Source organism: Ranitomeya imitator, chromosome 4 (genome assembly GCF_032444005.1).
Source record: "Ranitomeya imitator isolate aRanImi1 chromosome 4, aRanImi1.pri, whole genome shotgun sequence".
Classification (NCBI taxonomy): Eukaryota; Metazoa; Chordata; class Amphibia; order Anura; family Dendrobatidae; genus Ranitomeya; species Ranitomeya imitator.
Window position 1 is genome coordinate 672848520 of NC_091285.1, and position 16823 is coordinate 672865342.

Sequence of the window (16823 nt, forward strand, 5' to 3'; positions counted from 1 at the left end):
CAAAAAAGCCAAGCAAAAAATAAGTGTGGGATTTCACTTTTTTTGCAATTTCACCGCATTTGGAATTTTTTTCCCGTTTTCTAGTACACAACATGGTAAAACCAATGATGCCTTTCAAAAGTACAACTCGTCCCGCAATAAATAAGCCCTCACATGGCCAAATTGACGGAGAAATAAAAAAGTTATGGCTCTGGGATGGAGGGGAGCGAAAAACGAGCACGGAAAAACGGAAAATCCCAAGGTCATGAAGGGGTTAGGGGAATAAAAGGAAAAAAATCTGAAAATTGTTAAAAAAAACAAATTTGGGATTTGTGTCACCATTGTCGGAATCCCATTGTCTTTGCATTCATTGATCTGGGTGAGGGCCTGTTTTTTTGCGTGACAAGCTGACGGTTTAATGATTACCATTTTTGGATATGTATAACATTTTGATAATGTTTTTAATTCATTTTTCATTTTTTTAGGGAGGAGTACCGTAATAATTACCCTCCAAAATAAATTTCTGGTGTTTTGCTTTTTATTCTTGCTTTTGCTTTTACCTATCAGGTTAATTAATTTTAAATTTTCATAGACAAAACTGTTACTAATCCTGTGTTAAGTAATATGTTTATTTTATTTTATTTTTTTACTTCTTTATGTATATTCAATTGGGGAAAAGAGGGGTGATTTGAAATATTATATTTTTAATTTTTGTTTTCATTTTAAAAAAAAAAATTTTTTTTTTGTTCCTTTAGGGGATTTCAACCTGCAATCATCAAATTGCATCAAATGTCAGTCTGTTTTGAAGCTCAGCATACGGCTGAGCTTCAGAAGATTAAGAAAATGGCGTCGACAGGGACCTTCAGCTGCCATTGTATGCCATTGTACCCTGTAATCTTGTCATGTTCCATTTAAATAATAGTGGTGTTTAAATAGTTAACAGCTATGGCCCAAGACCATCATCACGTACATGTAAATGATATTGTGTTATGCGTTTAAAAGGGTTATCTAATCTTTCTTATTCTTTCATTGAAGATTGACAGTTAGCGTTGGCATCATTGGGCCATTGGGGAAAGCTCTGTAATCACACCCCGGCACTTTGATGGACAGCTGCCTCTGCACTGATACACTACAGACTTGGCTGTCAATCAAAGTGTTTACAGCCAAGCTTTTAGTAAGAAGGCCAGACACCTTTCTAATGCCATTAATCTTCAGATTAACAATATATCTGCAGTTTAATAGTGTTAGCCAACCTGATATTCTCATCTTGTTAAAGAGAACATAACCCTTTAAGAGTATATTTCCAATAAACATATAAAGCCATATCATCTGATCTTGATAAACCGGTTAAAGTCTTGTCTACAGGATGTTTTCCTACACTTTTACTTGGCTTAGCCAAACAGTAGATCATGATGTTAGGTCATAGTAACATAGTAACATAGTTAGTAAGGCCGAAAAAAGACATTTGTCCATCCAGTTCAGCCTATATTCCATCATAATAAATCCCCAGATCTACGTCCTTCTACAGAACCTAATAATTGTATGATACAATATTGTTCTGCTCCAGGAAGACATCCAGGCCTCTCTTGAACCCCTCGACTGAGTTCGCCATCACCACCTCCTCAGGCAAGCAATTCCAGATTCTCACCGCCCTAACAGTAAAGAATCCTCTTCTATGTTGGTGGAAAAACCTTCTCTCCTCCAGACGCAAAGAATGCCCCCTTGTGCCCGTCACCTTCCTTGGTATAAACAGATCCTCAGCGAGATATTTGTATTGTCCCCTTATATACTTATACATGGTTATTAGATCGCCCCTCAGTCGTCTTTTTTCTAGACTAAATAATCCTAATTTCGCTAATCTATCTGGGTATTGTAGTTCTCCCATCCCCTTTATTAATTTTGTTGCCCTCCTTTGTACTCTCTCTAGTTCCATTATATCCTTCCTGAGCACCGGTGCCCAAAACTGGACACAGTACTCCATGTGCGGTCTAACTAGGGATTTGTACAGAGGCAGTATAATGCTCTCATCATGTGTATCCAGACCTCTTTTAATGCACCCCATGATCCTGTTTGCCTTGGCAGCTGCTGCCTGGCACTGGCTGCTCCAGGTAAGTTTATCATTAACTAGGATCCCCAAGTCCTTCTCCCTGTCAGATTTACCCAGTGGTTTCCCATTCAGTGTGTAATGGTGATATTGACTCCTTCTTCCCATGTGTATAACCTTACATTTATCATTGTTAAACCTCATCTGCCACCTTTCAGCCCAAGTTTCCAACTTATCCAGATCCATCTGTAGCAGAATACTATCTTCTCTTGTATTAACTGCTTTACATAGTTTTGTATCATCTGCAAATATCGATATTTTACTGTTTAAACCTTTACCAGATCATTAATGAATATGTTGAAGAGAACAGGTCCCAATACTGACCCCTGCGGTACCCCACTGGTCACAGCGACCCAGTTAGAGACTATACCATTTATTACCACCCTCTGCTTTCTATCACTAAGCCAGTTACTAACCCATTTACACACATTTTCCCCCAGGCCAAGCATTCTCATTTTGTGTACCAACCTCTTGTGCGGCACGGTATCAAACGCTTTGGAAAAATCGAGATAGACCACGTCCAATGACTCACCGTGGTCCAGCCTATAGCTTACCTCTTCATAAAAACTTATTAGATTGGTTTGACAGGAGCGATTTCTCATAAACCCATGCTGATATGGAGTTAAACAGTTATTCTCATTGAGATAATCCAGAATAACATCCCTCAGAAACCCTTCAAATATTTTACCAACAATAGAGGTTAGACTTACTGGCCTATAATTTCCAGGTTCACTTTTAGAGCCCTTTTTGAATATTGGCACCACATTTGCTATGCGCCAATCCTGCGGAACAGACCCTGACGCTATAGAGTCCCTAAAAATAAGAAATAATGGTTTATCTATTACATTACTTAGTTCTCTTAGTACTCGTGGGTGTATGCCATCCGGACCCGGAAATTTATCTATTTTAATCTTATTTAGCCGGTTTCGCACCTCTTCTTGGGTTAGATTGGTGACCCTTAATATAGGGTTTTCATTGTTTCTTGGGATTTCACCTAGCATTTCATTTTCCACCGTGAATACCGTGGAGAAGAAGGTGTTTAATATGTTAGCTTTTTCCTCGTCATCTACAACCATTCTTTCCTCACTATTTTTTAAGGGGCCTACATTTTCAGTTTTTATTCTTTTACTATTGATATAGTTGAAGAACAGTTTGGGATTAGTTTTACTCTCCTTAGCAATGTGCTTCTCTGTTTCCTTTTTGGCAGCTTTAATTAGTTTTTTAGATAAAGTATTTTTCTCCCTATAGTTTTTTAGAGCTTCAATGGTGCCATCCTGCTTTAGTAGTGCAAATGCTTTCTTTTTACTGTTAATTGCCTGTCTTACTTCTTTGTTTAGCCACATTGGGTTTTTCCTATTTCTAGTCCTTTTATTCCCACAAGGTATAAACCGCTTACACTGCCTACTTAGGATGTTCTTAAACATTTCCCATTTATTATCTGTATTCTTATTTCTGAGGATATTGTCCCAGTCTACCAGATTAAGGGCATCTCTAAGCTGGTCAAACTTTGCCTTCCTAAAGTTCAGTGTTTTTGTGACTCCCTGACAAGTCCCCCTAGTGAAAGACAGGTGAAACTGTACAATATTGTGGTCGCTATTTCCTAGATGCCCGACCACCTGCAGATTTGTTATTCTGTCAGGTCTATTAGATAGAATTAGGTCTAAAAGTGCTGCTCCTCTGGTTGGATTCTGCACCAATTGTGAAAGATAATTTTTCTTGGTTATTAGCAGAAACCTGTTGCCTTTATGGGTTTCACAGGTTTCTGTTTCCCAGTTAATATCCGGGTAGTTAAAGTCCCCCATAACCAGGACCTCATTATGGGTTGCAGCTTCATCTATCTGCTTTAGAAGTAGACTTTCCATGGTTTCTGTTATATTTGGGGGTTTGTAACAGACCCCAATGAGAATTTTGTTACCATTTTTCCCTCCATGAATTTCGACCCATATGGACTCGACATCCTCATTTCCTTCACTAGTATCCTCCCTTAAAGTGGACTTTAGACAAGACTTTACATAGAGACAAACCCCTCCTCCTCTCCGATTTTTACGATCCTTTCTAAACAGACTGTAACCCTGTAAGTTAACTGCCCAGTCATAGTTTTCATCTAACCATGTCTCGGTTATTCCCACTATGTCAAAGTTACCTGTAGATATTTCTGCTTCTAGTTCTTCCATCTTGTTTGTCAGGCTTCTGGCGTTTGCGAGCATGCAAACGCCAGAAGCCAGAAGGTCGTGATACTATGTGTTTTTCCCGGCACTGGGGAGGTGCATGGTGGTTATCTCTGAAGAATGTATAACTGCGGCACAAGTACAATAAAAATTATTTTATTTTACCTTGAATAGTCACAATTGTTTCAACCTCTGTGCCAGGCACAATGCCTTTCTCATCCAGTGCGGGCACGGTCTCTACCTGAACGCCATCTATTGGTGGTAAACAACAGATCAGTCTATTATTAGTTATGTGTTAATCATACTCATCAAATACAATATATCATAAAGCTCCTATCAATTGACCCGACTATAGATGGGCAAAAAAAGAAATAACTGGAAATGAATTCTATTCGCATTTGCAAAATGGTGGACTTTTTGTAATTCCTTTCCGCGTGGATCAAGCAAGATGGCAGCAACTGCCTGCGATGCTTCTTATTCATAAAAGGCTATCAAAATGTTAAAAAAGGAAAAAAATCCTTATACTCACCCTGCCAGCCCCTCCACTAGTCACCAACAATCATCTGGTCCTCATCACATCTTAGCATCAGCGTTGGTAGCATTGAAATCCCCGGGGTCTCCGTCACTAGGCCAAGATTTAGGGGTTTGCTAGGCTCAAGAGGGTTCCGTGCATGCGCCTGCAAAAGTCGCAGCCAATGATGTTACAGCAACCTTTGGAGGTGCATGCGCAGGACCTTTTCAGAGTTAGCAAATCCGGAAACCTTGGCCTAGTGACTGTGGCCATGGGAAAGTCAATGCTGCCGTCGCCGACCTGAAAATGACACAAGGATCGGCTGGGTGACAGTGAAGAGTAGAGGGGCTGGAGAGGTCAGTGGTGAGGTAAATATAAGAATATTTTATTTTATTTTTTTACATATTATGTTTATTATACTCTTTGCTTTAAAAATACCCCAGAGCATAATACAGAATATTAAATTTACGGAGAACAACTTCCCCACGAATCAAGTTTCCTAGGAAAAGTCATGCTAACAGGCGAATTCTAATTTTGCCTTATCTACTCATCTCTAGTGCTTTCATAAATTGACAACTGGGTATAGCTATTCCTCTAACAAATGGGTGTGTCCCCAACAGTCTGACTCAATTAGCACAAATTGGACAGTGTGATGGAGACACAACCACACCTAGTAACACACAACTGTCAATTCAGGAATAACAGAGGAACATCGCAATGTTGTATTTGTAGAAAAGACGTCCAAAAATTGTTATTTTATGGAGAAAATGTTTCTCCTTGTGGAAAGTGACATGCCTGACGTGCCACTGTAAGGAGACTTATAGGTCATGCAATGATTCTCTGGGAAATTAAATATGAAAATAGCCTATTTGTATATTTAATTTCAAAGAGACGCAATGCATGGCCTATAAGTCTCTTTACACCAGCACGTCATGGAATGTCACTCTCTAAAAAGAAAACGTTCTCCCTTAGACAACCAGACAATGGCTTCTCATCTACCTGAATCAGATCTCCTGCTTTGCACTGAGTAGAGGGCAACACTCCTAAACATGTGTCTGCAAATGGAGCTTCTGGTTTGGCTTCTTCTCCTAAGTCATGTAGCAAGACTTGTTATAGGATTGAAATTGATTTTTAGGATTCTTACAACTAATGGATGGCACCAGAGATCAAATCCTCTCTCTTTTGGAGAAGAGGATCATTTCCCAGGTAAGCAATGTTTGGCCTATTAGTCTTCTTACACTGACATGTCAGAAATGACACTCTCCACAAAGAGAAATGTTCTCCCTTAAGGTACCGTCACACTGAACGATATCGTTAACGATATCGTTAACGATATCGTTGCTTTTTGTGACGTAGCAACGATATCGTTAACAAAATTGTTATGTGTGACAGCTACCAACGATCAGGCCCCTGCTGGGAGATCGTTGGTCGCTGGGGAAAGTCCAGAACTTTATTTTGTCACTGGACTTCCCGCTGACATCGCTGAATCGACGTGTGTGACGCCGATCCAGCGATGTCTTCACTGGTAACCAGGGTAAATATCGGGTTACTTAGCGCAGGGCCGCGCTTAGTAACCCGATGTTTACCCTGGTTACCGTTGTAAATGTAAAAAAAAACCACTACATACTTACATTCCCGGTGTCTGGTCAGGTCCCTCGCCGTCAGCTTCCCACACTGACTGGTGAGCGCCGGCCAGCGGTAAAGTCAGTGCTGGAAGCTGAGCGCGAGGGACATGACCAGACACCGGGAATGTAAGTATGTAGTGGTTTTTTTTTTACATTTACAACGGTAACCAGGGTAAACATTGGGTTACTAAGCACGGCCCTACGCTTAGTAACCCGATGTTTACCCTGGTTACCCGGGGACTTCGGCATCATTGGTCGCTGGAGAGCTGTCTGTGTGACAGCTCTCCAGCGACCAAACAGCAACGCTGCAGCGATCGACATCGTTGTCGGCATCGCTGCAGCGTCGCTTAGTGTGACGGTACCTTTTGACTCACTTTAGTCCATGAATGTACAAACTTTTTTTCTGGCCTAGAGTTAAATTGATTGAGCACAAGGTCTGCAAAAAAAAGGGGTATTACCGTATGAGACATTTATTCCAAAAGTGTATGTTGTGAATGTATGATAGATGCTGGATTAATTCTACTGTACTTCAAGGACTCAAACCTTATGGGAGATTTAAAGTTTTTCTCTTCCTTGTTCTCACTGAATAAGTGAAAAGATCTTGCATTCTAGCTTGCTATTTTACTGCCATAAACTACAATGAAAATCACTGAACACATGATAGCCACCTCTTCACCTCAACAATTCCACAGGAATAGGAGACCCTCATTCTGGTGATCTATCGGGTTTACCAAAATAGCACATAAGAGCTAAATCCAGACACAGACAAACTCGTCTGTGATATAATATATGCTCCTGTTCTAGTCTACTTGCCTCCGCTCCTTGTTACCCTACAGTCAGTAGAAGACCAAAATCGTTCATAACATTGGACTCACCTGTTCCGTTGACCTGTGGTTCCAGTGTCACCAATTTTACATTTTTTATAATGCGAACACCTTCAGGCTGAAATACAATGTAAAGATATTGGAGATTAGTTGATCAACACGAAAGCCCTGATCCAGTGGCCACGGTGTCACATCTGGATAGGGGTCTTGCAAACTACCTTCTAGCTGCCGACATCACCTCATCTGATTAGTAGGCTCAGCGTAACATAATTCCTGAATAATAACATCTCATCAGGTCTACAAGTCAGAGGAGAAGCCAGGGATTTTAGCAGATAGGAGGCAAATTACCGGGTTTACATCAGGTAGCCATGAAATACTGATGTGAAGAGCGAATGTACTCGTTACTCTAGATTTCCGAGCATGCTCGGGTGGTCTCCGAGTATTTTGGATGTCCTCAGAGATTTAGTTTGTGTCCCAGCAGCTACATGATTTGCGCCTGCTAGACAGCCTGAATACATGTGGGGGTTGCTTGTTTGCTAGGGAATCCCCACATGTATTCAATTTGTCTAACAGCTGCAAATCATGCAGCTGCGAGGACATAAACTAAATCTCCGAGCACATCCAAAATGCTCGGAGACCACCCGAGCATGCTCGGAAATCTCGAGTAACGAGTACATTCGCTCTTCACTAATATGAATCTGATAATCATTACTAGCTTCACCACTTTTTATAATCACATTTTATGTAATGTAGAATACATAGACATATGTCATGGTTACGTACAACAACCTTCAGTTCCTTTGTGACTCCATCTGCCACAAACTGTCCAAAAATGGAAGCCTTCACCTGAACGGCATGATAACCCAGGCTCAAAGGGATAAGAGTAAAAGGAACAGCTACAGAAGACTGCGCTTCAATATTTACAATCTGCTGATAATTCTTCCTGCCTGTAGACAGATTACAAAACTCTGGATTGTGCATTAGATCCACTCGTACCTGAGACAAAGACATGAATATTTCAGACAATATGAAAACTTGAATTTCAATGAAGATTTTTGTTAATAAACTCAACTATGAAGGATATAAAGAACATCAAGAACAATGGACTTTCATCTAGAGATACTGTACGAAGGTGTAAAAAAATCAAGAACCAGTCCAATAAAGTTTTCTGATGCTCCTTGATAATTTAAGAAATAAAACATAGTTGTGGAACCCTCAGACGTAACTTCTTACCTTCACCTTGTCCTGTCCATAGTTGTAAATTACTGCTCGAATTTCTACCTGCTCATTTCTCACAATGGAATATGGGACCTTTAGGTCAATAAATAATTTGGGCTTTACCTGGATCTCATAAGGCTCGGCAACACAAATACCTGCATACAAGACAGAAATTATTCATAATCTTAACTGTTTTCTAATCGTGACTTTTCAAGGTGACCGATCACCAAATTTCTAGTTACTAAAGATTTACAGTGTTACGTGTTACGCAACCACTCAGCACCCAGAAAATGTTGTGCAGTTATATGTATGTATAATAGGTTCCATGTGAGATGCCTGTCCCTAATGCATCAGCCCACAGGCTGCGCCCCTGGGCAGAGGGGACACAATATTTCCCTTTTGTCCGCCCCCCCCTCCACCTTTGTAATTCCCACAGTAAATATCGGCAGGCTCCGGCCACCTGCAGCTATTGTAATGTATGTCTGGCCTGCCGCTTTTCTATTGGCCTGCCCTCTGTATCTGTGTGATATATTCTGTGTCCTGTGAGTAAAGTGTTGTCAGACTAGAAATACGTGGAGAAGCAGTGATCTTTTATATGAGTCCATGTAACCAAGCAATTCCAGCCAGCATCCTTCATTCAGACTCCAGCCAAGCAGAGTGGATCTCCGGAAACACGGGGTGGTACTAGAAGAGGTACCCCAGCTTGGTAGACCCTGTTACATACAGTAACTTAGAACTTGTTTAGAATAAGGAGATTTCCAACAGTCATGAACCATGCAAAGTCACAACATACTCAATATTAGATGCTGCTCTTCTTAAAAAGATCGTCCGGGCAATATACAATCTTAACCCCTCCTCCCCCCTACAGTTTGGATTCTGAGAAAATGTAATTTTCACCTGCTAACGGTGCAGGTTTCTCCGTATTCTTTACCGGAACCGGACGTTATGGTTTCACCGTTCACTTGTCCTAAGGCTGCTGTGATCAGTGATTGGCAGAGTCAGGTGACTTGAACATTGTGTCATCGGATGTTGTTTTGATGCATTGTTCAAATCACCTGACCACAGGAAAAAGTGAACATTTCAAGTGTTGGAGCAAACCACAGATAAGCCTGTTCAAGATCCATGGTGGTGAAAGAAGTGAGAATGGTACAGTTTGTAATTTTCAAAGAATTCAAGCCAGAGGCAACGATTGTATTCGGCCCAGACAAAGCTTAACATGACCAAAATAATATATGAGCAAATATCATCATCACTGCCTTGTTCACCAGACGATAATGATGTAATACCTCTATTATTGCCCAACTACAGTTGTGATCAAAAGTTTACATATCCCAGCAGAATTTTTGCTTTCTTGGCCTTTTTCAGAGAATATGAATGATAACAACAAAACTTTTTCTCCATTCATGGTTAGTGGTTGGGTGAAGCCATTTATTGTCAAACTACTGTGTTTTCTCTTTTTAAATCATAATGACAACCCAAAACATCTACCATGAGTGGAGAAAAAGTTTTCGTGTTATCATTCATATTCTCTGAAAAAAGGCCAAGAAAGCAAACATTCTGTTGGGGTATGTAAACTTTTGAGCACAACTGTATGTAGATTAATGATGCTAACAAGGCTACAGTAGACAAATAGCTTGATTTTTTTCCTTACGAATTGTGTGGCTTGTAGATTGATTATTAATAGGATTATCAGTTTCTGGGTACAATATGATGCCCATTCTTGGCATTATGTGCTCAATGACTTTCTCATTTATGGGAATCCCCAAAACATGAATGCAGTATGGTTCAGATTCATCAAAACAATGTCACCTAAATTCTGGCATAGGTTACTTTAAAAGGTCACAACATTTTGCCAAAACTTGAAATTGCACAAAAAATGTGCAGCTTCTGATGCCATTTTCTCCCAGGTCCGACAAAGGGGACGGAGGTTCGGCAAGGACATAATACCTCAGCTCTAATAAATTATGATGAGCTGTGATGTCCTTTTACAAGTTATCTTACTCAAGTCGAGAGACTATTAAGATCTCTGGTGGGATCAATAGATAAATGCTACAGATTCATTACGAGGCATACGCTTCTTAACGATTCAGGAGCGTTTGACTCCTAAACACTCCCTGATCAAGACTGGTGAGAAAATTGATGGTCTTGATGAATTGGAGCCTGTGAGTCATATCATACATGGGTGTGATTTTTTTAAATATCAAAATATACTACTGTAAATATTGTTAACATTGCCAGATATGCATTCTTAAAATATTATTGTATATTCTTCTAAAGTATCTCAGTATATTGCTTGATAATAGTTTATAATTTAGTCGTTGGGTTCTTTTATAAAACCTAAGCACCCAGAAACATGCACAATGCCCCTGACCATCTTCCTAGAAGATATAGAACACTTTATTATTATTATTATTGTACAGTACATTTTTATAGCGCCATTTATTCCATGGCGCTTTACATGTGAAAGGGGCAAATATAGACAAGTATAATAAAGGCACACATAAGTACAGAAGAACAGAGGACCCTGCCCGCGAGGGTTCACAGTCTACAGGGGATGGGTGAGGATACACTAGGAGAGGGTAGAGTTCATACCTTTATTTGGAGAGAGACTCACTGCCAGGACCTCCCAAGTAGTGATTGAGTCCTTCAAGAAGATGCTAAGTATTTTTGTTGAAATTCTAAAGAAATGAAAACTTCATTAGTGGCAGAGAAATGTCTATGACCATCATGATCTATTGCTTTAAAGGGGTTGTCCAATACTAAGATGTCATGCCAGTGACTTGAACAGTTTGCAATCGCCCTTCTACTCACTGCATGCACCGTTTTGCTCATCCCAGTATCAGACCATCTCTGCTGAGCTGTCTCGTGCAACACTTCCAGTACTGTTACACCTTCCTGTTGCTGGAGAGTCTCCACCCGGCTATAGGGAGGCACTGCCAGACTCTGCAGGAATTTAAATCCACTGTGTTCTACAGAGTTTTTCTTCCTTGACAACTCCTTGCCAGCAGTGGATATATTAGGCAGCATCACCCTCCACATATTGCCTGAGCTTAGGTCCTAGCTGCATTTCATCACTAGTTGCATGTCATTATTGTTTTGACACTCCTGTTAATGACCCAGCTGGTTACTCGCTTGGTCTGATTTCTTCTCTCCTGACCCTGACTTTGTATTTTGAACCTGTGCTACCCTCCCTGTCCTTAGACTGCCTGACCATGTCTCTGTCTTCACCCTCTGTGCTTAGTATTTGTGCCTGTGACCCACTGGTCAGCTGCTCCAAGTCCGGGGAGTGCTGTTGAGTGAAAACCCAAACAGCCCAAGCCTACACTCACCATCAGAGGCTTTAGAGAAGACCAGGTAGCAGTTTAGTCCACACCCACCTTCGTCACAGTAAGCTCAGGCCATGTACCTCGTTGACAAATAGGGACCTAGAGACTCCAAGTTAAATGTAAAAGTCCTGTTTCAGAAAGTTCACTCGAAATGAGAACATCAAAACCAGTTGACGCAGGCAATGAATGTGGTGGCAACTCAGCTGCAGGATTTGTCCACCTCAGTTTCCACCCTGTCCTGCACATCTACCATGACTGGTCATCCCTCCTCAGAACTGACATCCTCTCTAGGGGAACCACCTAATGCTACAGGTTTTGGTTGAGCAGCTAAGCTCCAGCTTCCACTTCCATCTTTTGCCATTGGGCCAAACCAAGATTGTGTTTATGGTCTTGCTACTGTATGAACAAGCCCTGGATTGGGCAAATGCCATTTGAGAGCTTAGGGTCCAGAGATCTGCAACTTAGGGAAGTAACAGAGATGTTATGAGCAGTGTTCAATTTTCCAGAACCTCTTCAATCATCTCTTCCATTTTGACTATAAGACATAGTCCATTAAGACTATAAGACCCATTATGGTAGGGTCTTTCTCGTCGAATTAACCCTGCTGTTTTGTTCGCATTTACTATACACTTGTAGTGTTCCGGGTCACTATGACCCGGCTTATTAAACCTTGATTTTAGACACTCTTAACTCCATTTTTTTTAATACTTTTTGCTTACTAGACTACCAAACATGTTTGTGAACATGTTTGGTAGTAAAAAAAAAAAAGAAAAATGAACTAGAAATCTTTTTTTTTGTTTTTATTCTGAAAAAACAGATCAATGAGCAAAACGAAAATAGAAAACTACACATATTTTGTAAAAAAACAAAACAAAACAATCAAATCAAACATTTTGTGATAAAAAATTAAAGATAATAAACATTACAATGTGAATATATTTACATGATCATATAAATTTACGGATTCTTGCATGAAAAACAATACACATGATTTTTGCATAGAAATGTTTTACAGCCAGAACATGTTATACTTGTCTTGTTGTCACAAGTAGAAGGGCAATAGCTGCATCTTTTTCTTTTGATGCCAGAAGAGGCCATGGGGGTAGAAGCGCTTGTGGAGGACATGGCTTCACTGTCCTGGGCATGTTGATGGATGCTTTGTACCAGGCCTGCTGCTGCTTCTGTTCTTGGTGTAACTTTTCTGTTCTCAATATAAGGCCTAACCAGTGACTTCCCCAGTTCTTCTACAAATAGTCTTCTTTTATGGAGTTTGTTGGGGTTCCAATTGGGATTGATTTCCCTCCACAACACAAAAGAATTATAGGCTGACAAATCCAGAATGTTGTAAAAGAGAATCATTGGCCACCGATTTGATTTTCTTTTGCAGGAATATGTACCAATGAGTTGGTCTAATGTGTCTACACCACCTTTGGTTGAAAAAACAATAAGAGCTTCTATACTACATCAAAGCATACCAGTGCTCAATATCCAGCAATCTATCATGCTAAGTGTAGAGCAGTGTATCACACAGTAATAACACTAATGTAATAAAATAAAAGTATTCCTTTACAATATACAATCTATAATAGAATTGATTAGTAAAAGCATAACAAGCAACATACCTGTAGAAAACAAAGATACTGCCTGGAACAGAGATATCCTGGAACAGAGGTATGTACACATCTGCTCTCCAAAGAAACTGAAAGGTAACATGTCTGGGCTAGCATATGTGTACTGATAAGAGCAGAGAAGATAAGAACCCTTCTGAAAACAAGCAGATAAGCCAGGAAGACAGACTTACTTAGCAAAAAAAAATTATTTGCAAGACTTTACAGCTCAGCTTTACATAAAAAAAAACGTCTTAGACAGCGCGTTCTGAGCAGTCCGTTCTGTGCATAATATACACGTGTAGTGCGCACCTAGTGATCTCTCCGGATGCACTCTACATTTTAGAATAGACTGCGCACCAAAAATAATCAATATAAAGCCATTTTTAAGGTGCGCAGATCTCAATGCATACCCCCGGTAGAGAGCGTGTACGACCCCATTGAAATAATTTAGGAAATAAATCAATTGATATACAATAGTAGATGCAATAAATAGACCCAACTGAGGTTATAACTCCTTTATTTCACTGAAAATATGGCCTCACAGCTGTAAAAAACGATGTCGGGTCACTATGACCCGAACACAACAAGTGTAACTTTTTGCGTGTAGCAAAAAGTAAACGAAAAAAAAAAAAAAAATACTCATAGGTAGGTCCCCCCAAATGAGGAAAAGTCAAGGAGTCTCAAGTTTTATAGACTTACAGAAAAAAATCTACAGGGCCGCAAAAAGTTTGTTCGGATCACTATGACCCGAACAGAACATTAGGGTTAAGGATGAATTGACAGGCAGAGATCTATCATCCTATCTGGATGTTCTTATACACTTGGTTGCTAGGATTCATCTCCATTTCCATGAGTAAGCTCTAGAACAAGCTCAAGTATTATTTCATGTCTGTAGACCTCCTAGGCTGGCTACAACTTCCCTGTATTTCTTGCTGATGTAGGCCACAACTCCTGCTATTGAGCTGATGCAAGTTGAGTGGGCCAAAATTTCTGTACAAGAGTGATAGCGAAAGTATTGAGAAAATGAGTCCATGTACTGTGGAGGCAAAGGGCATTATGTTCGTCAGTGCCCTGTGAAGCTCAGAAACTACAGCACCTAAGTTTGAATGGATAGCTGTCCTTAGGTGAGGAAGATTACTCTCCAAAACTATTGACTGGTCACCCTGGTTTGGAGTGGTACCCGGTGACAACCCTAACGGCCCAAGCCTATCCTCACCATCAGAGGCTCTAGTGAAGACCAAGTAGTCACTTAGTTACACCCCTCCAGGGTAAGCCCAGTCAGTGGTGCAGTGGATCCAAACCCAGTGTCATCACCTAGGACAACCTCATCTTGATCTGAGTGTTTGCCCCCATTAAAATAAAAACACTTATACTCACCTCCTGTGATAGCACTGCTGTGCATAATGGAGAATAATATAAAAAAAACTGTTGCAGAATTGCTGTTTTGTTCACAGTAAGAAGTTAATAAAGTAATAAGTTACATGTACACCACTGTCAGATACAACTATGACACAGAAGGATTAAAAAGTGCTCCAGATACGTGGCACTAAAAGAATTGACAAAAATTGGTTTGTCATGAAAGTCAAAAGCAAGTGTGACGCCAGGGGATTAAACTCATTGTCGATAGTCTTCCTAAAACCAGAACATTAGCGTTCCATACATTCGTTTCTGCTAAACCCTTAATGCTAAGTATTGGAAAAGTACCAATCTCCCAATTCTGTTGGAGCTCATAACTTATATAACTTGGTTTTGTGGTAAAATCCCTTTAAAGAGCTTAAAAATTATTCTAGTAATTATTTTAAAAAGTAACATGTAGAGTTGAGCGACTTTTACTTTTTTAGGATCGAGTCGGGTTTCGCAAAACCCAACTTTCTCAAAAGTCGGGTCGGGTGAAATCGGACGATTTTTACGAAAAGTCGGGGGCTGACCGAAACACGAAACCCAATGTAAGTCAATGGGGAATCAAAGTCGGCAGTGAGTGGAGGACAGGAAAACACCTACAGTGCCAATTTTAATGCCCAAAACATAAATTCTTATTTCTTAAGCTTGTCAATCTTAATTTACTTTATAATAATAGTTAGGCATTGAAAACAGGGGCTCATTTGGCTAAAGTAGTGGGGGGTAGGGCTGGCTCAAGATTTTCGTGGGCCCAGGAAACACGGAATACGTCACGGCGGTGGAGCAGGGAGAGGTAAGTATTTCACCTTTGCAAGTGCTGTGATCCTGAGCAAGCAGGGGGGCCCACTAGTTGGCACTGGCACAGGGCCCCTCATAGTACGGCGGTGTGTTTGATGGCGGGCAGCTCCTCCCACTGCCAGAGACAATTTTGCATACTATGAGGGGCCCTGTGCCAGTGCCAACGTGTATGCCCCCCCACCTGATGAAGGAACCTGCACTTTCATCTGCACCTTCCTCTTTGTCCCCGTGTAAGGTGGTATAGTATGCGGGAAAGGGAACCTGACTTTCATCAGGGTCAGATTCTGGCTGTGTAGAGTGCAAGGGGAATGTAGTGGTCTGGGTCAATGTACCAGCAGACTCATCTAGCAGTGGCTGGGCAATGGGCAGGATGAGGAGGAAACACAGATATAGGCCCAAAATGAAAAAGTAGGCTAAAAGCAGTTCAAAATTGGTAACAGGACTAAACAGGTGGCATAGCTTTGTTCAGCGGAGGAGGACAACTGTAATGAGAGGCTCACACAGACTTAGTAGGCCTAAAATAAAAAAGTAGGCTAAATGCAGTTCAAAATTGGTAAGAGGAGTACACAGGCGGCATAGCTTTATTCAGCGGAGGAGGACAACTGTAATGATAGGCTCACACAGTTACTAGGCCCAAATAAGTAAGTAGGCTATATGCAGTTCAAAATTGGTAAGAGGACTAAACAGGCGGCATAGCTTTGTTCAGTGGAGGACAACTGTAATGAGTGGCAGACACAGTTAGTAGGCCCAAATAATAAAGTAGGCTAAATGCAGTTCAAAATTGGTAACAGGACTAAACAGGCGGCATTGCTTTGTTCAGTGGAGGACAACTGTAATAAGTGGCTGACACAGTTAGTAGGCCCAAATAATAAAGTAGGCTAAATGCAGTTCAAAATTGGTAACAGGACTAAACAGGCGGCATTGCTTTGTTCAGTGGAGGACAACTGTAATAAGTGGCTGACACAGTTAGTAGGCCAAAATAATAAAGTGGGCTAAATGTCTGCCAAAAAATTGTTCATAAATAAACTGGTGGCATAGCTAGTTACAGGGGTGGGCTCCTCTGCTGAGTAGCAGACAGTGGTAGTTGGTGCAAAGTATTAACTGGTCTAAATGGAGGCCAGGGCCCCTGTATATTTTAACTATCATCTATAATTTCAACAAATTTGTATTGGCAGTGCCATTGAAGGATTTAACAGCACAGACTACACAGTGGTGGAACAGGGAGAGGTAAGTTTTGCAAGTGGTAGAGCACTGTTCGAGCT

General features: G+C 40.7%; 1 protein-coding gene across 1 annotated transcript in view; it reads right to left on the reverse strand.

Annotated features, from left to right (window-relative positions):
- The window catches only part of LOC138674679 (A.superbus venom factor 1-like), a 372946-nt gene that overhangs the window by 183991 nt on the left and 172132 nt on the right, over positions 1-16823 (reverse strand). The window contains exons 19-23 of the mRNA XM_069762494.1: positions 11022-11107; positions 8445-8584; positions 7995-8207; positions 7263-7329; positions 4417-4503 (exon numbers count right to left, since the gene is read on the reverse strand). Coding sequence (XP_069618595.1) covers positions 4417-4503; positions 7263-7329; positions 7995-8207; positions 8445-8584; positions 11022-11107 — 593 coding nt within the window. The remainder of the gene's footprint in view (positions 1-4416; positions 4504-7262; positions 7330-7994; positions 8208-8444; positions 8585-11021; positions 11108-16823) is intronic.